The 24,013-nt window shown below is 39.3% G+C and overlaps 1 protein-coding gene across 4 annotated transcripts; it reads left to right on the plus strand.

Annotated features, from left to right (window-relative positions):
• Positions 1-7,008: 7,008 nt before the first annotated feature.
• Positions 7,009-15,402, plus strand: LOC146509577 (protocadherin alpha-C2-like). 4 transcript variants are annotated; one of them, XM_085175297.1, is made up of 3 exons: positions 7,010-9,632; positions 11,357-11,393; positions 12,340-15,402. In XM_085175297.1, the coding sequence occupies exons 1-2, from the start codon at positions 7,200-7,202 to the stop codon at positions 11,366-11,368; spliced, it is 2,445 nt and encodes an 814-aa protein (XP_085031423.1). In that variant the 5' UTR covers positions 7,010-7,199; the 3' UTR covers positions 11,369-11,393; positions 12,340-15,402. The 4 variants fall into 4 exon arrangements, with proteins under 4 accessions (XP_085031421.1, XP_085031422.1, XP_085031423.1 ...); XM_085175298.1 differs by having other exon boundaries at positions 12,343-15,402; XM_085175295.1 differs by lacking the exon at positions 11,357-11,393 and having other exon boundaries at positions 7,009-9,632.
• The last annotated feature ends 8,611 nt before the right edge of the window (positions 15,403-24,013 follow it).

The raw sequence follows: 24,013 nt of genomic DNA on the forward strand, positions 1-24,013 counted from the left end.
CATTTGTTTTTGTTATGTTTTTTTTTTTTTTTTTTTTTTTGGGGGGGGGGGGGGGGTCTCTTTCGACAAAGCTGCTACATTTTTATGGCTATGTAATGAACCGAAGTTAATTTTGGAAGTTAATGTGACTCAAAAGTGATGGTCACTTTCACCATGAATAACTACGCACATGGGGTAGCTCAGGTAGTAGAGCAGGTACGAACTAATCTGAAGGTTGGTGGTTTGAACCACGTCTGGTCCAGTGTGCATCCTGAATGTCTTTGGGAAAGATACTAACCCCAAGTTGCTCTCCAGTGCCTCAGTGAGGGTACGAATGTGTGTAAATGTTAGTGCACTATGGTGTAAGAGTGAAACAAATAGATGGGGTTTTTTGCTACCTATTAAAAGAGACCACTTCAATGTGGTCTTCCATTAAAATGCTTTTAGAAATGGTGAGTAAAAATCTAATCTTCACATTAAATCAGTTGTTCTTTGCCAGCTGCTGACACTAATGCTGGTCTCCACTGGTTCCAGAGGTGAAGCATCCAGTCATATTTTAAAGGTAAAACTATGATGTGTTTGGGCATATGGCTTTGAATGCCTTTTCACCTTTTCCATGAAGCTTTCCTCAGTAAAGACACGGCTTTTAAACTGCACTGTGGGAATTATCTACAGGATCCATTGTCTTTAACTGAGCTATTACAGGCTAGTGGGTTAATCATGGGCTAGGGCCTGACTGCCTCAGTGAACTGCTTCAAGCTGAGTGCCAAGGGCCATTTTGGACTCTGAAAATCAAGTCATGAGGATAAAAACCTGGGAAAAAAAGAACATTTTACTCTGTTATACAGAGACTATTAGGAATTTAGAAAACAAGTCCAATTATGCCCGTAACAACATCCTGCCAGAAATTACAGATAACGAAGCCAAGATTTATCTTTGACTGTATCATAACCAAAAACAGCCGAGCTTAGCAGTCCCATGTGCTCTAAGCAGGGACAGACAGCATATGTCCAGCTTCTGCTTTGTGTAAAATATATTCACAGCCAAATCTGTGCTGCTTTATTTTCCTTTATCTCCAGTGACTATTCCCCCCACCAATCCATAGCTCCCACATCTCTGGCCAAGTGCAGGAATTTTATCTAATCGCCACCAGAGGGCGCGTTTACTTCATACATCTCTGGTGTGTTTTGGTGTGTCTTAAATACGTTAATAATAATAAATATTAAATACGTTCCTGTTTCTTTTAATTGGTAAGTTAGTTGTTATGTTTAATTTGTGGTTTGATATATATATGTCTGTTCTAAGAGCACTGATTGAGTTGTCAGAAGATATCCTGCTAACCTGCATTTAGTGAATAAACTTGGTAGAAAACCTTGCAAGGTTTAGGAGTGGAATAAATTCATGTTAAGGCTGTTATTTCCTGTTACATATAAAATAACAAAAAATGAAGAAATTTCCTTAACATTTCCTTAATATTTGAAATACATTTTTATGAAAGCCTAACAATATATTGATATAATATATTATATAATTATTGATCAGTGTAGTGTTCAATCTGTGTTAGATGTACATCTTTGGAAGTCACCACTGATTCATTGATAGTGCAGCTTTTTAATTCAATTATGTAAAACAGACTCAAATGACATTTTTAATTTATGTTCCCTGGAGCACATCTCCTTTCATTTGAAAGTTTTACTACTATTTCCATTATTTCAAAAAATGAAAACCTGAATTGTGTTATATTCTGAGAAGTTTATGCCTCATTGCTTTTGTTTCTTTTTCCAAATGTTTTAAAAGTATATATTTGAAAACTTTGCCAGGAGAAACCAGAACAAGATCCTGAAAACAGAAATCCAGTATATAAGTCAAAAACAGAGGTTTTACCACTCTGAGTTAGAAAGTTAATATTTGTTATGACTTTCTTTATTCTTCAACATAGCCAAAAAAAAAAACATAGCCAGAAATTTCTTAAACAAGCTCTATTGTAATTTTTTAAGTAGTCTTCAGGACTGGTTCTCCAGTCTTCTTGAAGGACATTCAAAGCTCTTTTTTGGACGTGGGTAGTCTCTTGTTCTGTCCTCTGTCAAGGTGATTTCACACTGTTTGAGATTACAGAAAATTGACCTGTTGCCAATCAGATGTTTCAGATAGTCAGATAGTATTTGCACAGCAGGACATTATTTGATGGTTCTTTTCTCCCTTCATATTTTGTCAGTTTTCACAAGTTCTCCAAGACCACTGAATGAAACACATTATCAAGGCATGACAGAACCTCTGTCATGGTTTACAGATGGCTACTGTTGTACCTGGCCTCCTCCTTACATATTGATGAGTATATAAACAATATAAATATAATTATACCCCCCCCCCCCACACACACACACACATATACATACATATATGTTAATTTAATTTAATTTTTAAGCTTGCCACCTGCAAGAAATGGGAACAAATTGGTTCTTTGCTAAGTTGTCTGTTATGTGTAGACACAACACTGGTTAATCGGTTGAGGAGGATGCTTTTGTTATGCTTGAATGATTCATAGGTAGTGTTTAACAAACAAACAAAAAATGCTTAGGTACAAGGACTGCACTGAAAACGCAAAATGAAATGAAAAAAGTATCCAGTTACCATGGATATATACATAATTAAATAATACATTTAATGTGGATGGGAGGATGGGGTGTGAGGGGGGCACTTTTCAAAAAGAAATTAGGGTTGTTTCAAGACTTTTGCACAGTCCTGTAGTTGTAATCTTTCTAGTAAACGATTATACAAGCTGAAACAAACTGATTCAGTAAATCTCTGTTCCTAATTAAGGCTCAGATGGCGTATGTGGTGCTTCTTGTTACACTTGGTGAGGAGCTTGATCTCTTCCTCCTCTTGAGTAACAGGTTAAAATGAGTTAACGTGTGTCATAATTAATTAAAATGAATTAAAACGCAAAAACAGTGGGCTATGTGAAGCTGCTGCCCTGGCAATCGCGGTTATAAGTTGAGGAAAACAGCCAACAACAGAATGTATGTAATGAACTATATTTTACTTTCTGCACAGACTCAAAGTCAACTCATGGAAAGATTGAAAGAATTCATGATAGTAATAAAAACTTATAACAGTGTTTACATATATGGCACAGGAGCAAAGTGTTTGAGCAATTCTTTCAAATGCATTAAAGACAACATGGTGTGTGCTTTGCATGTACAGTGTTTTCTGTAATTTTCTGTGTTGTCACTGGATGGAGCCAAAGGAAAAGAGAGAGATTAAGCATCACCCTCATCTTGTCATCTGCCATGTCAACACAAAATGGCTTAAGCTTGCAGAAAAAGTTGACAAGTAAAAATATGACAGCTAGGAGAAATAATGAGAAGCACTCTATGCTGCATAGGCTGTATTAAAGGGAGAGACTGAAGCTTCTTTGCAGTAGCTTAGCTCAAAAGGAAAAGGAAACTTTTCATCACAGGATTAGTAGAAGACTCAGGCTGCATGAAGACATGGAGGTAAAAAAAAAAAAAAAAAAAAGCTAAACTAAAGGGTGACGGGTTGCCTTCACTGACGCCTCATCAGTAAAGTTAGTGAAAAAAAAAATAGAAGAAGAAAGACTGCATCTCCAGTTTAAAATAACACTTTTAGATGGTTTTAAAATATACATGAAACAAGATGTGACCATTTAAAATGATTAACGTTTTTATGACATTTTTATATCCCTGGATTTTCAAGTTGGACTCTTTGTCCTTATTGCAAACAATCTTCTGTTTTTCCCCTTGCTTTTGGAACTTTAACCTTTGACTGAAGCATTACCTCCATTTAGCATATTTTTTAAGAGCTTGACTCTTTTTGGCCATTAATAACAGAATAAACCTTTAAAAATCTTTATTGTTGCAAATGCAAGTTAGCTCAAGCAAACTGAAAAAGTTTGCATGGTCCTCTAGGGAGCAGTTTCACTGGAAATGCATGCATTAAGTGGTCAGAAGGATACTCTGTCATGTTTGAATGTTTTGTGGATCCAAATGATTGACTAAGTGATTAGCTTTTTTCACTCCAAGTGGCAGCAAAAAACAAAGTCCACAAAACCTTGGGGCGACAGCAGAGGGCTGTCTTCAGAGAACAGCCTGGAAAAGAATGCAAAGGGACAATGAACTAAAGCAAACTGAAAACAGACACAGGAGGAGAGGATATGCGAAACACCAGGGTAATGAGATACTGCTGAAACTAATCCAAGAAGACAAGAAACCAAACTGGGAACAAACACAAGCGACTGAAGCTGCCCAAATAAAATAGGATGTAACAAAATGAAGGCACACCTAACACAGAAACTGAGATTAAACCACAGACACATAGAACACAATAGGGCAGGAAAAGTGAAACAGTAACTATATTTAATGATTAAAAAAGTAATCATATCTAAAACTAAGAAAACCTGAAAATAGAATCAAAAGCAGAACACGAACAATGCACATGATGCACACTGATCCAAAGATCGTTTGTCCCTTACACATACATTGGAAAAAGAACTCTTGTAAGATGATGGATCTTACAGAGCATCCGAAATTATTGTTTGTTTGTTTTTTTCAAACTGTTTAATTCATTTAATTTGGCTCTGGAGAGTCTGTAACAGCTGCTTGATTATCTTATCAGAGGCCTTTCATGTGTGCTGGGAGCCAACAGAAAGTCAATCAGTTCAGCAAATGAGGGTCTTGGTTGCACATGTCCTAAATGAGAACTAATGTGCATGCTCACAGGCCCAAAAATGTGGAAGCAGATTTAAGTACCTCATGGAGGACCTTTGGTATGTGCACTGATAAGCAACTTTCATTCAAATGAATGAGGCGCTGTCCTGAACTGCAGTATCCACTTTTCCTCAGCTCACCCCAATTGAAGCCCTATTCTTCATTCAAAGTCACTTTATTGTGTTTTCTTGTTGTTGTTTGGGTATGTAATGGACCGAGCAGTGAAGGAAACTTAGGCGAAGTCCAAAAAAGTACAAAAAGTACAATTTTTATTTAACCGAAAAACATAATTGGGTAAATCATGCAAAAAGAATCAAAATCTTGAGCCCATAAAAGAAGTCAAAATAACAAAACTCTACTCAAAGTTGACAACACTACTGATAACTCAAACAAACTGACCTAACTTAACGAGACAAAGGGGAAACTTAAATAGTGGCTGATCAGCCCACAAAAAAACACAAGAAGGGATAAAACACACATAACCTAACTAAACATAACAAAATGAACTCCAACCCCCCACCCCCCCCCCCCCTCCCCCATGGTCCCGAGTTATGGCATGAACCAATTTGCAGTCTTCCTTTAAAGCTGGCTCCGCCCCTTTTCCACCTCTTGGCTCCTTAATCAAGGGACTGGAACAGCTGCAACTAAGGTAACTCATAACTAATAATTGTGGTTAATATTATTATAATAATAATTAATCATACATAACAGTGTAAACTAAAATGTCCGCACTTATTTTAGAATGCAGTGTTATGTGGATATGTGAATTAATTCTAAACCAAAACCAGTTATTTATTGTCCTGTAAATTAATTCCTATATTTAAAGAAAGACAAATGTGAATGTAATGTTACTTATAAGCCTCTACACTAACATGGTGGGTATTACCACTGTGTGGCTGTAAGTGCAGCGATCACAGGGTAGTCACAGGGTAAAAAAACCGTTACATTTCATACATACTCTATCCATTTGGGCATTTTGGTACATTTTTCTTCTTTGTGTGGGTGCCTTAGGTTGCACTGTATCATGTTTACCGCTGAGCACCTTTGAGGGTCATAAAAAGCGTCTCCTTCATTTCTTTGTCAAGTAACAGTGAGAGCTACAGCAGATAAATTTGGCAACACCTCCATGACGTCTGTTTCTGACATCCATTCCTTTTCTTCTGCTTATCCATTTCAGAGGGGGCCTGGAGTCTATTCCAGCTGTCATAGGGTAAAAGGTGGAGTACACCGATATACTGGACAGGTCACCAGTCTGACACAGGGCAAACACAAAGAAAGAGAGCAACAACATTCACACTCACATTGACGCCAAATTTTAGAATCACCAGTTAACTTAACCCCAGTAACTGCCAGTCCCTGACAGAACTCACGCAAACATAGGGACAACATGCTAACTCCACACAGAAAGGCATCACAGAGCGACGACGGTGATGAAATGAACATGATTTCAAAAATGAGACATAAAGAGATATGATTCTGTTAACTCTTCTGACTCAATTGATTATATTGTTTGACTTTCATAAGAGGTAGCACGGTGGTTAGCACTGTTGCTGCACAGCAAGAAGGTCCTGAGTTCAATTCCACCATCAGGCCGGGGTCTTTCTGTGTGGAGTTTGCATGTTCTCCCCGTGTTTGCGTGGGTTCCCCCTGGGTACTCCTCCCACTGACCAAAGACATGCAGTTTGTGGGGATAGGTTAATTGATTAATCATTATAAACCATAGGTGTGAGCGTGAATGGTTGTCTGTCTCTGTGTGTTAGCCATGCAACAGACTGGTGTACCCTGACTCTTGCCCTATGACAGCTGGGATAGGCTCCTGCGACCCTGAAAAGGATAAGTGGAAGTGAATGAATGAATGGACTTTAATAACATCAGAGGACCAGAGATGAGCAAACACATGCTCACCAAATTTATGATTTTTCTAAAGCCTATGATATGCTCTTAATCAAAGACGCTGCTATTATGCAAAGAATGAGTAAATTATCAAATATTAATTGTAAAAAATACATTAACCAGAACTAGTTATTATTGTTGTTGCTGCTGTTTTTTCTTTGTTTTTTGTTTCTTAATTCAGTCAGCCATCTGTCAGCCAGCCATCCATTTCTTTTTTTTAAATTTTTAATCAATTTTTTTTTTTTTACTCTATTAGACAACACATGATGCAAGCTGTTGCATAAAATGCCAAAAATATTCTTTAAAAAAACACAAAGAAAGAAAGAAGGTTTCCATATGGGCACCCTTTAATTTCACTGAGGAGACCTCGCCAGTCTGCTCAGGCCCTGCTCAGACGTTGCATACGCCCCTGCAGAGCAGAGCCGTGAGAGCCCCCCCTCTCCTCCTCCAACGGCACTGTGCTGTAAATGGCCTGCTGCAGCTACAGCTACAAGTCGCGGAGGCAAGAATGACACCGGCGCTCCCCTACATCAAGACAACTTGAGCGTAAGAACGGATTTGTTTCATTAATTCCTTTAAAATAATAATAAGATATATACGATGGCGCTTATCCCTGCATCTTTACGGACACGGTTAGTGGTGGGTGTTTTTTCGTTCTTTGCAATGTGGGGATTTGCGCTCTCCATCACTCGGTACTCTATTCCGGAGGAAATGGAAGAGGGTTCCTTTGTTGCTAATCTGGCCACAGATTTGGGTCTGGATGTTCGCAGTTTGGAGGAGCGCAAAGCAAAACTCGATGTCATTCACAGTAAAAATTACCTCGACATCAATAAAGATACGGGGGAGCTGGTTATCCGCGAGAAGATTGACCGGGAAAGCATATGCATGACTAAAACAACCTCGTGTTTTCTGAAAATGGATGTCATACTTTCAAGCCCGGTTCGCATTTTTAACATCGAGCTGGAAATCATGGACATAAATGACAACGCGCCGGTGTTTCGCAGAAAGACAATGCACTTAGACATTTCGGAGGCAACCCTTCCCGGTGAGAGATTCTCACTGACAAACGCCGTGGATGCGGATGTGGGGGCGAATTCAATCAAGACCTACTATCTCAGTGAAAGCAAATACTTCAGCATCGACATCCAGACCGGCAGCGATGGCTCCAAATATGTCGATTTAGTGCTTAGTGGTAATTTGGACCGTGAGGAGCATGCTGTTCACGATTTAATTCTAACCGCTGTGGATGGAGGTGTGCCTCCTCGCTCCGGCACAGCCAGCATCATTATTAACGTCCTGGATATCAACGACAACGCCCCCATATTCAGTCAGCCGGTATATGCAGTCAATGTCTCGGAGAACTCGGCAGCAGGAACGGTGGTCATGACCTTAAATGCAACAGACTTAGACGAAGGCACAAACGCCCAGTTGGTATACTCACACACACTGTACACATCGGAGAAGACACAAGAGCTATTCTCACTTGATCCAAATTCAGGTGAGATCAAGGTGAAGGGGGTGATCGATTATGAAGAGAGTCAGAGTTTTGAGATGCACATACAGGCACAGGACAGAGGGACGAACCCTCTGTCCGGACACTGTAAAGTCACAGTGTTTGTGACAGATCTCAATGATAATTACCCTGAAGTGACCATCAAGTCTCTGAAAAGTTCTCTGACTGAGGATGTCTCTGTAGGGACGCTGATTGCAGTGGTCAGTGTGAGCGACAGGGACTCTGGAGCCAACGGAGAAGTGGAGCTCTCTCTAAATAGGCAAGAAACGTTACCGTTTCTCTTAAACAAGTCCTCTGAGGGTTACTTTGAAATGCTAGTGTCAAAACCACTGGACAGAGAGGTAATAAGCAAATATGACATCATACTGAGAGTGACAGACAAAGGTGTGCCACCCTTATCGGAAAATGAAACCATCACTTTGGAGATACTGGATATCAACGACAATGCGCCTACATTCTCCCAGTCGTTCTACACAATCCATGTCATGGAGAATAATCCACCGGGGGCATTATTGACATCTCTGAGTGCATTTGACCCAGATCTGAATGAGAACCAGTACTTGGTTTATTTCATAATGGAGAAAGAAATCGTTAACACTTCTATGTCGATGTTGTTTTCCATCAATCCTGAGAATGGTGATCTTTATGCCCTGAAGACCTTTGATTATGAGAGAGAAAGGGACTTTCTTTTCCACATTGAGGCAAGAGACTCTGGTGTTCCCCCGCTGAGCACCAATTGTACCGTGCATATTATTATTCTGGACCAAAATGACAACACCCCTCTCATAGTGTCACCTTGGCGCGCACAGGGCTCTGTTGTAGAGGAGGTGATACCGAGGTCGACTGAGAAGGGACATTTGGTGGCCAAAGTGATCGCTATTGATGCAGACTCTGAGCAGAACGCCAGAGTCACATATCAGCTACTTCAGATCAGCGATTCAACCCTCTTTAGCCTGGATCAGTACAACGGTGAGATCCGGACAACAAGGATGTTTAGTTACAGAGATCCAAGACAACAGAGGCTGGTAATTGTTGCCAAAGACAATGGTCAACCTTCTCTTTCTGCTACTGTCACCATCAAGATATCAACAGTGGAACATGCAATGGCCTTTTCAGAGACTACAGAGCTTCCACTAGACTATGACATGTTCACTGACCTAAACCTCTATTTAGTGATCGGTTTAGGAGCCGTGTCCTTTCTGCTACTGATAACCATCTTAGTTATTATTGTGCTCAAGTGTCAAAAACCAAAGCCAAAGGCCATCAAGATCCCTCCAGCCAATAGAAATAGCGTGATCAGCAGGAACAGCGTGATCAGCCAGAGAAGCTCCACTATCGCAGATTCCACGCTGATCTCCAGCGATGCCTACTGGTACAGCTTGTTCCTCGCAGAGACCAGGAAGGGCAAAGTGGTCGTGAGACAGCCCATAATTCCCAAAGGAGCTGGGTATTTTGTTTCCAGCATACCCAGGAGCATAGGGCCAAGTGAGACCACAGATTCCAGAGCATCAACACTGGAGGTATGTAGAAATATCGGATGGGTTTGGTAAAAAGCTTAAAAATGTTGAAATTGCCCATATGGAAAAGATATATATAAATCTTATAAAGTTTGTATCTGTCTTGTGTGAAACTTGTATGAAAAGCATACAAGCGTGAACACAGATATAAGATCCCTTGAAAAACTATATAAATGAAACTTGTATGTTTTGGATACTTCCTAAAGCAATTTATGAAAGTAATGAGAAAGTGGCCACTTTCATGAGTAAATCATATAAGCCTTATATGATTTACTATATGAAGCAAGCTAAAGCTGATGCAAGTCTTTTATAAGCTTTTCCTATTTCTTTTCCTTATGGGTGAGCTTTTGATAGAGCTGACTTCCTGTAGTATAAAAAGTGCACACATATACTTTTTTTCTCCTGGAGAGCAGAGGAATATTTTCTTTGTAATACCCCTCTAACATTAACAGGTACAAACACAACATAATGCATTGCATGTTCAATAGGCCACTAACAATTTTCTCAGTATCAGCATTTCACATTTTTGGTAAATATTTTGTTAAAAATTAAGCTTTAGATTAATTTTGAGTTGAAGTTTCCTTCAACCTGCATTCAAGTATAAATCAGAAATACCATACTTATACTCGACAACATTTCAGAAGTAAATATTGCAGGTTTGAGGTTATTCCTGAAGTGAAGATTTTACCAAGTCTTGGGATCCCCTGAAGGAGGCCAATCCCTGGTTTAGTTTAAACTATTGAACTGTATATAAATCAAATGACGTACTGTAATATGTAATAATGTGTAATTTTTGTGTGTAATATTTATGGAGGATTTTGAATGTTAATTTGGGCTGTTTAAAAGTGTAGGACTGGTACTTTTACTTGGGCAAAGGATCTTAGTACTTCTTCCACTGCAGTGACTCCTCGCTTGTACTTTGAAATGCATTCAGGATGACACGACTGACTGAAAAATCAAAGCGCTTTCTATTATTTACCTTGGGTCTGTGTCATGGGTCTGATGGGCTAGTTTTCTCTGCAGTCTGAAATCTGATACGAGTTGAAAATAAAAGTGGGGCTAAAGTTTTTAGAATGGGTGAATTTGATAATAAGTAATTTCATTGACATTAATCAAGTGAAATGTATATTGTAATGAATAATAACGCACCTATTTTCAAAATTATTGGAAATAAGTTACAAGTAAGAGGACAGCTCAATTTATTTAGTTTTGTTTTGTTTGTTCATCAAGCATGTGTTTCTAGAGCAAATCATCAGCGCTGCTATTGCATAATTAGGCCAAACAAGCCCACCCCACAAAAAATTGTCACTTTTTGATGTCTTATGTAGTATGTAGGTCATGTACTGCAGATGCATAGCACAGAATAATAGCATAACTGGTAGGTGCAAGAGGGGGAGTACTACAAAGAAGATCAAACGTGGGAGGGTTGTCTTCAAGGACAAGCGAGATGCCTCATGAATCTCTAGCAGTGTTCTGGCACACTGTAGACTATCAACAATGCATGGATGCTAAAAAAATGATCCAGATGTTGTTTATGTTTGTACAGCTGGACCTGCAGAGTAAACTGAATCGAGTGATCCGCTGAATGATCAGCATAAATATGCATGTTGTATGGGGGCATACGGAGGGAAAGAGACAAACAGCCATGTATGATGTGGATGTATTGTGAGCGTGAGTTCGAGTGTCTGCATTACCACTGAATTTGTCTCTTTTTTTCTATTCTTAAGTACTCAAAATGAAAGGAAGTCCATTCTACAACTGGAGGTATGCTGGTTGCTAACTACATCTGTAGAGCCACTATAATTGTGTAGACATTTTCTATCTCTTTCTATTTGGTGTTCGTTCTTCGTTTGGCTCTAAAATTTGGATTTTATACAATTTTTTTTTCTGATTCTTCCTTTTTTTTTTTGCTGAAATCCTTTCCCAAGATATTTTCCTGATTAAATAGAACAGGTTACAGTAGCCCACAAAAAACAACACTCCCCTCTAATTCACTGCTACTGTGAGCACTAAAATCTAAATTGGCTGGTCTCTGAAGTGAGAAAACCATGTATCAGCTTATAACAAGAGCTGAGATTAGAATAAAATTGGCTGCTTGTCAGATCTGTGTTGCGCACATCTGGCTAGCTTGGTAGAGATTCAGAGCAAAAATGATGGCACAGACATAAAAAAGGATTAAAGAATGAATTGCCCTGAGTGGATTCTCAGCATACCTGAGAGCAGTGACTATATAAACTCAGATCTCCACATATAAACTCTGTTAGGTGACGTTTTAAATGTCGCAAATTTATTGTGCCCTATTCTTTTTTTCCCCCACGTCAAAAAACATTAGACAGTTTAATATTGGCATACCAAAATACCAAATAGCACACTGTGATGCTTGCTTGTGCATGTCACACCTTTTGCTTCCCTTATTTCAGTTAATGACTTTGATATTTTATTTTAGTCATGTATGTTAGTCAAACTATTTTTTTTGTATTTTTAAATTTGTAGATTGATTTTTTTTAAAAAAAACAAATTTAAAAAACAATCCTGATTATGATCGATTTAGTGACTTATCTTTCAATTTAAATGTCCCTAACGTCTATTGACATGTCAATGATGGTGGCAGTAACCAGTCACGATCCACTGTTGCATGAGTGAGGACTTTCTGTAAGTTTATATTAAGACTTACTTCCTGTGTTGGCTAATTCTATGTTCTTTCTCTCAGCAGGGGCCCAGAAGAGAACTGCCATGATATAATCATCTCTTCATGGGAGTCTTTGGCTAAAAAATCTTCCCTGTGACTCACAAAGAAGATGTAAAAAAAAACCAAAAAAAAAAAAACCCAGAAACAAAAAAAACATCTGCTAGTCCCTCTGCTCCAGCTGTTCTTTCTCTCTACTTCCTCCATTGACCACTAACCACCTCAGCCTTCCAGCTTTGTTAATCTTTTAAGCATGAATCTGCATGATTCTACAACTAAGTATTCAGACAACAATTTGAAATAGTTTCTGGCAGGATATGTGGACATTACTGAGCAGACCTCATGTCATAAATCATTCCCTTCATGATGTTCTGAAACTTTTAAATAGACAATTTTGCCTTTTTTTTCTCCAGAGTTTAAGCTGAGTGTTGTAGTTGTAGAAACCTTCAGTACTTTGCAATATTCTTAAGTTCAAGTCAGGCAGCATTTCATATAAGCAAGAGTTCAAAATATGCCTAAACCTAAATATACAAGTGAATCAGGGTGAATATGCTTCTTCCATAATACTGATATAACATAACTGCAGCTGGTTATGTCACTGATTCAGCCTTTTTGTCTTGTTTCTTTTTCGGTTTTTAATAAAACGTTTCTACTCTGTTATGGGTCTTGCTGGTTAGTAAGATTCATATACTTTTAGTTGAGCTGTTTTCACACATGTGCTCCAGAAAATATTGAGAGAATTACTGAAGGACATTGTCTACAATTGCCCTTTTCACATGTAGCACGCAAAAGGGGAATAGTCGGTGTCAGATGCGTTCTCATTACCGGATAGACGAGAGTGCTGCCTTGGCGGATTGTGCAGAAAGCACACTTGCTGTGATTTCACTGGGCAATTACCTGCTCTAGTCTCAAATGGATGCATTCAGATGTTACATGGTGTTTTTACTAAAGAGCTGTCAGGGTAAAGACTGTTAAATGTCCAAAATGACATTTGCTTTCTCATGTAGAGCTCTGCTGGTTAATGCTGAAAAAAGTTTAGGCCCACAGTGCAAGTGTGAAAACAGCTGTAGTAAGTTTCTAAGAAAAAGAGCAAAAAAAAAAGGATTTTATTCAATTTTACATTTTTTAAACAGTATTTGTTGTACTAGAGAAGTTATGAATGTGTCAAAGTGATGAAAAAGAATGAAAGACAAGAAAACTAAAAAAAAAAAACACACATTATAGGTGATACATTGTTTCTCTTTTCATTTGATTGTAGATAAATTAGTCGTATAGGGACGATAACAAGATTACAAAAGTTAACTAACAACAGATTTACGTTTTCTATCTGACGTGTATGAGCTACACAAAAATATTGATCAATTTTCATTTTCACACTGTAGTTTGAGCCTGTCTCATTACGTTGTACTAAGCAAGGGGGTCTGGAGGAGGGGTGTGCTTACACCTCTTCTTTTTTCTTTTAACTGAGGTAATCACAGAGTGGGGTGAGGCCAGAGTGGGGGACATGTACAACTCTCAGACACAATGAACCGTATTTTGAAAAACACAATCGAATATCAAATGTCAGTTTAACTGTCTGTAAGAAGATTTGCTTATTACAAGCTATCATCTCTTCGGGCTCATTTCCTTAAAAGTTCACAGTTCAAATAATAACTGTGTTCACTCATTGCACAAAGTGCAAATTGATTAATTTAATATGAAAACAAAGGAATAATATAGAGCAAGTATATCCAAATGTATTTATCTTTGCCAGGGTACAAAGGGATATCAGGTACAGGCAAAGCAATTTAGGAATATTATTGTTTTTATATATTTTTTGGTAGTAACTTTTAATGCTGCTTTTGTGAGCTTCTTTGAGGGCATTTTTTTGTTGCATATTTGTAGTTTAGTGTACGTAATGTTGTTTTGATGGTGTACATATTAATATATAAATAATAAAACTAGAATACTTCTCTTGACCTCAAAAGTAGCGCTGTTGCACTACGAATAAGCCCAGGACTTTCATGACTCAGAAACAAGGAGCTTATTAACACCACTTAGTAGGGTGCTAATTGATCAAATGTAACTGTATGTGGTAAAAGTATTGGATTATGAGAAGAAGAGCGCAGTGTTAATTATGCTCACAGCATTAAGGTGCAGACTCTGCATGTTCAGAAATCTGCTGAACCCATACGTGGAGCGTGAAAAGCATTAAGCAGATGCCAGCACTTTGAATCTGAATCTAAATGTGATCGGAGCACTCCCTTCAGTAATGCAGTGAAGGTAGAAGATTTCAGGAAGTATCAGTCTTCACATTTAGAGTCAGTGAAATTGAACCTCTCTTCCTCTCTTTTACTGTTGAAGCAGGCTTCCCAGACATAAACACATCTTTCTGGCTGTCTGTCAGGCTAACGATGTCACGTAATAAGCGATTTCTCGCTGTGAAGAACGTTTTATATATTTAATTCATGCCTGAACCAATTCGAACAGTGTTTAAAATGATTTTTTTTTTTTTAGAATTGCACATACGATGAGCTCTTTGTGTGCCTTCTGCATTGTAAAAGATAAACATGACTGTTGATGAATGAAATAATGGCATTCCACTAGTATTACAAATTACACTGACACCCATGATACAATACCTTGAATTTGTTGGGTGGGGCTCAGCCTTTTGGTTTCAGAGCAGGTTTTCAGTTAAAAACAAAGAAACAAACAAAAAAAAGCAACAAAAAAACATGCATTTACTGTAAAATGAACTGCTTTGTACTTTGTTTTTTCTACAGTAGACCTTTTTGATATTTTCTGTATTCACTGTGACTGAATGGCACAGGAGGTGCTTGTGCTCAGTATTGTAAACGTGAGTAATTCTCATGCGTACACAGCTCAGTTTTTTTTTTCCTTTTCTCTTTCTCGCTTATTTGCCAGTCAGATTGTACAGTATGCTTTGAGAGTCGCATCAAATGTTAGCCAGTTCCATCCCATTTAATGGATCAAAGACAGTATGGGTGAGAATGGTCTTGCTTTGTTTTCAAGTCTAGTCAATTGTCAGATTTTGATGTTGCTTATTTGGCTTAAATGTTCTGCCTGATCATGCTAGTTTGAATAAAGCTTTTTAATCTGTCTTTCTATTGTTTCTCTAATGAAGAATGAAGCTGAAGTGATCAGAAGTGACTTCTTGAATATGATGTTCTCTCTTCCCCCTCTTCCTTGCTCTCTCAAATTCCCTCACATACACAGATTTTGACCCAGTTTCTCTTTATAACGCTCTGTACTAATTCTTGGAAATTGAAAACTAAATAAAGGAGATGCGCCTGCAGTTCAAATCACAGAAGCAGACAAATAATAGCTTTGTCAGGATTAGTAAAAGCCATGAGCCAAATTGCAGTAGTCTGCTCTTCGCTGTGGCCACACAGGGCTTTTAGTTTGTAGTCCTATGGCAGACTCGTGTATGAGAGTCCTGTGAATTTGTATCACTAGCTATTGCCACTGTTTTCAATAACAGCAAATTTTTTTAACCTGAAATATCTGTCAAATTTTTTAACAGATATTTAGCCAGATCTGTTATCTGGCTAAATAATAACAACTTCCATACCTGGATTGATGTGATTTACAGTGTCTTTCACAGTAATGATCTGGCTTGCTTTTCAAACAAAATCAATACCTGTATATAATAAAACTATTAAGAATAGTATTGACTGAAATCTAGTAGATTTGGATAATAAAATTGAGAAGCAGTCCTGTGTCTCAGCTGTATGCCGGTCAGTTCAGAAATACAGCACCTTGTAAAATTACACACTACTATAGAGAAGGCCCAAACGTTCTTAAGTAACTTGTGCTTTAAAAGACCCTGAAGTAGGTCAGTGCAAATGAGCAGTGCAACTGTGGCTATATCCCATGTGCTGAGTGCTGTTCCCGCCAACTCTTCCCTCAGGAGAGCTACGTTTTTTAAACCAATGCAGTCCATGTTATTGAAATTGTTGTGCAACCCACCAGTGATAAACACAAGCAGAGTGCAACTACGGTTCAAAAGGGTACTTTTAATCACACTGGTTCCTAGAATGTTTAACTGTTTTACAATGTTTATAAGTACTGTACTGCACAAGGTCATCATACTGTAATTAAAAGGTAAACCAAAATCTAAAATGTAAATACAAATTAAAAAGTAGATTTCAGGAGGAAAGAAAAGAATTATTTTATATACTTAGAACATAAATGTAAATTGTCAGAAAGACTAAACTGAAACGGTTCCCACCAATAAAAAAGTAAACTGTCATGATTCACTCTGGAAGCCAAAACCTCTAATAACTGTGCTGCAGTATTTAGGGCAGCACTGTCTAGCCACCCAGCTCTGATCTGTTTAGGGATCCACACAGTTTCAATGCAATAAAACTGGTGACCTGCCCAGGGTGCTATGTTTAGTGATTCTTGTCCCATCGTGAACCCAAACAGAGCAGGCAAATGTGGAAAATCAAACCGATGTTAGGTCAGGTTAAGTGTTTTCAGAGTGCACTTATAGTGAAGCAGCAGCACTTAAAAAAACAAACTCCTCTCTGCTGTAATCTGTAATGTAGTAGAAGTTGTTTTGGTTTTTTTTCAGACAACTTTGTGGTCTGAAGAGGTATGCAATTAAGCACCCCATTACACATCATCACCACTTTTTTCTGCAATGCTGCAGTGCTTCCATATCTAATGTGTGGGCTTCATTATAAATCATTTTAAAATCTATCTGCCTCACAGTAAAAAGAAATGTTTTTGTTTGCAGCTAGCTCATCACACAGCACTATATCGATCCGTTAAGTGTGGCAGTGTGTTTTAATCTTTAGTACTGATATACAATATTCAAAACAGAGCTTTGGGGAAGCTGCTTAAGCATATTTTTACCAGATTATCTGGACTGACTCAAGTCTATATTTTGGCCACTGTAAAAGCTTCTTTTAGATCAGCTTTAGATCAGCTTCAGTGTGTGGATTTGCATTAACTATAATCAACCTAAAACAATTATCCTTTTTATGAATTAATGTGATTTTGATTTAGTTGCTTTAAACACATGTTTAAGCAGGGTTTTTTCTCCAATAAACGAAGTTCAAAAAAGGAGTCAATGACCAAATATTATACCTAAAATATAAAGTAGACATCTGGTGCCTACATTGTGGATGGTCCACTCTAGATAACTCTATATAAGCCCATATTATATCTCTCCCATCCAAATGATTGAATTTAGATGTTCCAATCACTTCCACAGCCACAGTTGTATAAAATCAAGCATGTAGGCATGCAGACGGCTTCTACAAACAAGAATTGGTCTCTTTCAGGAGTTCAGTAAATTCCAGTGTGAAACTGCAATAGGATGCTACCTATGCAACAAGTCCACTTGTGAATGTTCCTCACAGCTAAATATTTCACCGTCAGATGTTAGTGGTTGTGTAACAAAGTGATTGGGAGGGCACATAAAATTACAGATCGGGGTTAGTGCACAAGGTCGACAACTTTCTGCAGTCAATCACTACAGACCTCCAAACTTCATGAATGTGGTTCCATAGCCGAGCAGCTGCATGCAAGACTTACATCAGCAGCTGCAATGCAAAGTGTTCGATGCAGTGATATAAAGCACACCGCCACTGGACTCTAGAGACGTGTTCTCTGGACTGACAAATCATGCTTCTCTGTCTGGTAATCCAATGGATAGATCTAGGTTTGGCAGTTGCCACGAGAGCAGAACTTGTCTGAGGTTTGGTGGAGAGGGGGATTATGGTGTGGAGGTGTGTGGAGGCCCCATTAAGAACTCTTAATGCTTCAGCATATCAAGATATTTTGGACAAGTTCATGTTCCCAACTTTGTGGGAACAATTTGGGGATGGCCTCTTTTCTTTCAACATGACATGACAAAGCAAGGTCCATAAAGACATGAATGGTGTGGAAGATCTTGCCTGGGCTGCACAAAGTTCTGACCTCAACCTGATAGAGCATATTTGGGATGAATTAGAGCGGAGACTGCAAGCCAGGCTTCCCATTCAACATCAGTGTTTGACCTCACAAATTTGCTTCTGGAAAAATGGTCAAAGATCCCCATAAACATACTCCCAATCCTTGTGGAAAGCCTATCTCAGAAGAGTTGACGCTGTTATAGCTGCAAAGGGTGGACCCACATCATATTGAACCCTAAAGAATGGGATGTCACACAAGTTTATATGTGTGTGAAGGCAGACAATCAAATACTTTTGGCAATATTGTGTATAGAAAATCTGTGAGGTCGATGCTTACACTACCAGAACACTCAGGCAAAGTCAGATAACCTTGGCAAAACTATTATTTAGAAACTCTTAATCAATGTGAACAATGGTAAAATGTGCGTACTCTTAAGACTTATTGTATTTGCAATATTAAGATTATCCTTTAGCAGGGAATCTCTACTCCAACTTAGCATTACAGTTTATTCTAAACTAGGTTTCTACTACTACTGCCCGTCACCACTCCCAGGGTATGGGCCACCAAAGTTAGATCTCCAGAGTGGTTCTCCTGGTCGAAAGGAGAATCGGTTCGGTGGCTTCCTTTCGGCTTTCACCACCTAGCGTCATTCGTCCCTGAGCTGTCGGGGGTCCTCCATCTTCCAGAAAGTTAGTCTCTATTTTTCTTATTGGCATTTCCTGTAGTGGTTGAGATTTTCTCTGGGGTGGGGTTGCTAACCCCAGGCCCTCCTCCTCCTTTAACTCCTCCAACGGCAGAGTTAAACAAGGTTTACCTGACCCATATTTGTTAAAATCGGATAATAAAGACATCACTCAGATTTGGCAAGAAGCCACTGGGTCAGTCTGACTTCTGAGGATGGAAGAGGAGCAATGCTGGATCGTCCAGTATAAAATAGTTATCACACTTGTCATCTGAATGTGGTGTTCAGAAAAAAACAATTTTAAACGTTTGATCTAATCAGGTCAGATCAGAGCAGCTTTACCTGCTACACAAGCTTACCCTTTTGGTTTCATTTAGGAACCCATGTTGCTATTAGATTGGCAGCATTATCGGTCAAAGTGTCAGACAGCATGTGAGAACTTGACCCATTTATGCATGAGTCAGATGAGCAGCCAAGATACCCTGGCTGGAGCCCATGCACAATGGGGTCATGAGTCTTATCACCTAGAGCTTTGGTCTGGACTACAGCTAAAAGAAAACTAAAGAGGTTTCCTGCAAAGTATCCCTGTCATTTGTTTGATTTTGTGAGGAGGCTGTGTGACAAAGATAAAACAGTTATTACATTATTGCAGAAAAGGACATGACCAGGCTGTCACTCTGATTTAGAGAGACACACTGGACAAGACACTGATATAAATCTGTTGCAGAATCTACAAAATTTACCATTTATTTCACTAGATCTCCACAGACAACATCTGTCTTTTTTTGTATGTTTGTTGTAATTTGTTGTATGTATTGAATATTAAAGATGTGGATATGCAAACATGAATAACCAGGATACCAATAAGCAAGCTTCCCACTCGCAGGGAGACCAGTGATGGAAATAGTGAATGTCGAACTGGAGGGTAATCTTCTGAATGTACTATGATGGAGTGAAGTGCAGTGTGACTTATGCTCCATCTTGAGTGATGCCTGTGGCCGGTTATCTATGTGCATGGTTGCCTTTGCCATGGGGTTACTGCTGCACTCATTTATGATGCGTCTGCTGGTTGTTTTAGATGCAAGCAGGAGTCCATTAAATACTGTGCAGTTTGGCAAAATGGCCATGTCTGTCGCAGAAGTCACAAAAGGCTTGTGTTAAATCGAACATTAACATGAACAGGCACAGACTTTCCCCAGCAGGCAAAGTTAAGATCAGTTCAAAAATCTCTGTGGTGAAAGGTGTACTCCCACACTTCTTTCTTTGTTGGTAAGCGTAACACAGACCTTTCTTTATGTTGGAATATAAATAAGCATAGATCTGTGTGAGGACAGCACATCCAATTTAGCTCACATATTCATCAAATTGCTGTTGCTATGGAAACAGAAGTCTTATGCAACAAATGCAAAATGGTTCCTATAACCAGATGAACAGGTGAAAAGCAAGGAGAATAACTGAATGAAAAATGTGTCGATCTATAACATGCACACACACACTATACTATATATATATATATATATATATATATATATATATATATATATATAGGCCTCTCGTAGAGCTCGGGTCCTCTACCAGAGGCCTGGGAGCTTGAGGGTCCTGCGCAGTATCTTAGCTCTTCCTAGGACTGCGCTTTTCTGGACAGAGATCTCTGCTGTTGTTCCCGGGATCTGCTGGAGCCACTCGCCTAGCTAGGGAGTCACCGCACCTAGTGCTCCGATTACCACTGGGACCACCATGACCTTCACCCTCCACATCTTCTCGAGCTCTTCTCTGAGCCCTTGGTAGCCCTTGTTCCTTCTTCCTGATGTTGCTGTCATTCGGAACCGCTACATTGATCACTACGGCCGTCTTCTCATGTTTGTCTACCACCACTATGTCCGGTTGGTTAGCCACCACCATTTTGTCCGTTTGTATCTGGAAGTCCCACAGGATCTTAGCTCGGTCATTCTCCACCACCCTTGGGGGCGTCTCCCATTTTGACCTCTGCACTTCCAGGCCATATTCGGCACAGATGTTTCTGTATACTATGCCGGCCACTTGGTTATGGCGTTCCATGTATGCCCTGCCTGCTAGCATCTTGCACCCTGCTGTTATGTGCTGGATTGTCTCAGGGGCATCTTTACACAGCCTGCACCTGGGGTCTTGCCTGGTGTGATAGACCGCAGCCTCTATGGATCTTGTACTCAGAGCTTGTTCTTGTGCTGCCATGATTAGTGCCTCTGTGCTGTCTTTCAGTCCAGCTTTGTCCAGCCACTGGTCGGATTTCTGGATATCAGCCACCTCCTCTATCTCCTCTCTATATATGGCGATATTCAATAATTACTTAATTATATTTTTTATTACATTATTATTATTTTATTATAATGTTTCATAACTGTGTGCAGTTCACACATTAGGAGGTCTGAGACTTAATATTGTAAACCTTTAATTCTTTTGTGCCTGTTGTTTTTCACTATCATAACCCTGCATTAGCACCAAGATGAAATTTAATAGCTTGTAAAAATCTAAATTAGGGACTAAAGGCATGCTAATTCTAGGGCAGGATGGGAAACAGCTTCGTGCAAGTAGCAAAATATCTTCGGTGTACTAAATAAAAACACATCGATGGCTGTTTTAACCTATTTTCTCCTCATTTTTTCTTTACTTCAGCTATGTGGTGATTCATGATATCTCAGTAGCATATGGCATTGACATTAAAGTGATGTTTTGTTGCAGAAATACTGATAAAACTTTGAATATTATTGCAACACATTCTAGTGGTCCAGCTAACTGTGCATAAATAGCCAAAGGAGCCATTATGGCTTTCCTCCATTGGATGCATTCATCCAGTGATCTATTCTGCTTAAGGCTATCAGGACAGCCTTGCCAGCTGTTGTGACCGACTTTGCTTGTCTGATTTGGAACGATTTCCCAGACGTTAGCTTAATCAGAAACAAAATGCTGCCCTTTTACATTGAAATGATACAAGTCACTCTTTTTTTCCAGTGGTTTGCTAGCTTTCACCTCAAATTGCTATTACTCTTCCTTGTTATTCACCATAAAGCTCTGAGCTTCATAATGTGTAATCAGTAGAGCTTCCTTTGTATTCATAGTGTGAGAGGTGTTATGTTTTGGCTCTACTGCAAGCCATGGTTACTGACCTAGCAAACCTCCGTCATGGTTCCCGTTGCTCCTTTAGTACCCCCAACCCCCTTTCACACACACGCACACACACACACACACACACACACACACACACACACACACACACACACACACACACACACACACACACACACACATTAGATATCTCTAATCAAACAGCATCTTGGTTCTCTTGGCTCATCTGTTCACCTGAGCCTCAGGTACCTTGGTGTGATCTTTGATTCTGCCATGTCCCTACAACAACACTCTCGCCAGTTTATTAGGAATTGCCTTTTTCAGCTAAGAAACATCTCCAAACTGCGAACTTTGCTGTCTAAATCCGAGTTAGAAATGGTTATTCGTGCTTTTATTTCATCTCGCTTAGATTATTGTAACAGTCTTTTTCTTTGTTTGGGCAAAAGGAATCTTGACCGTCTCCAGTTAGTCCAGAATGCTGCTGCAAGGCTTTTAACTAAAACACGAAAAAGAGAGCACATTACACCAGTGTTACGTTCATTACACTGGCTTCCAGTACATTTTAGAATTCATTTTAAAATCTTGGTACTGACTTTTAAAGCTTTGAATTGTGATGCCCCTGCCTATATTTCTGATCTTTTAGAACCCGACGCTCCCTCTCACAGCCTGAGATCATCTCATCAAAGGCTGTTGGTAGTCCCACGAACTCATTTTAAGACTAGAGGTGGTTGTGGAATGCTCTCCCTCCATCATTACGTTGCCTTGATTGTATTTATTCTTTTAAAAAGCAGCTTAAGTCTCATTTATTTAGATGGGCTTTTAATTAGATTTGTGCTGTATGTTTGATTATTAATGTATTCTGTTTTATATTACTGTGAAGCACTTTGTGGTTTTTATCCTGTGAAAAGTGCTATATAAATAAATTGATTTTATTTTGATTTGATATATATATATATATATATATATACAGTGGGGCAAAAAAGTATTTAGTCAGCCACCGATTGTGCAAGTTCCCCCACTTAAAATGATGACAGAGGTCAGTAATTTGCACCAGAGGTACACTTCAACTGTGAGAGACAGAATGTGAAAAAAAAAAAATCCATGAATTCACATGGTAGGATTTGTAAAGAATTTATTCGTAAATCAGGGTGGAAAATAAGCATTTGGTCAATAACAAAAATACAACTCAATACTTTGTAACATAACCTTTGTTGGCAATAACAGAGGTCAAACGTTTACTATAGGTCTTTACCAGGTTTGCACACACAGTAGCTGGTATTTTGGCCCATTCCTCCATGCAGATCTTCTCAAGAGCAGTGATGTTTTGGGGCTGTCGCCGAGCAACACGGACTTTCAACTCCTGCCACAGATTTTCTATGGGGTTGAGGTCTGGAGACTGGCTAGGCCACTCCAGGACTTTCAAATGCTTCTTACGGAGCCACTCCTTTGTTGCCCGGGCGGTGTGTTTTGGATCATTGTCATGTTGGAAGACCCAGCCTCGTTTCATCTTCAAAGTTCTCACTGATGGAAGGAGGTTTTGGCTCAAAATCTCACGATACTTGGCCCCATTCATTCTGTCCTTAACACAGGATCAGTCGTCCTGTCCCCTTGGCAGAAAAACAGCCCCATAGCATGATGTTTCCACCCCCATGCTTCACAGTAGGTATGGTGTTCTTGGGATGCAACTCAGTATTCTTCTTCCTCCAAACACGACGAGTTGAGTTTATACCAAAAAGTTCTACTTTGGTTTCATCTGACCACATGACATTCTCCCAATCCTCTGCTGTATCATCCATGTGCTCTCTGGCAAACTTCAGACGGGCCTGGACATGCACTGGCTTCAGCAGCGGAACACGTCTGGCACTGCGGGATTTGATTCCCTGCCGTTGTAGTGTGTTACTGATGGTGACCTTTGTTACTTTGGTCCCAGCTCTCTGCAGGTCATTCACCAGGTCCCCCCGTGTGGTTCTGGGATCTTTGCTCACCGTTCTCATGATCATTTTGACCCCA

This window comes from Neolamprologus multifasciatus, chromosome 10 (assembly GCF_963576455.1).
Source record: "Neolamprologus multifasciatus chromosome 10, fNeoMul1.2, whole genome shotgun sequence".
NCBI lineage: Eukaryota > Metazoa > Chordata > Actinopteri > Cichliformes > Cichlidae > Neolamprologus > Neolamprologus multifasciatus.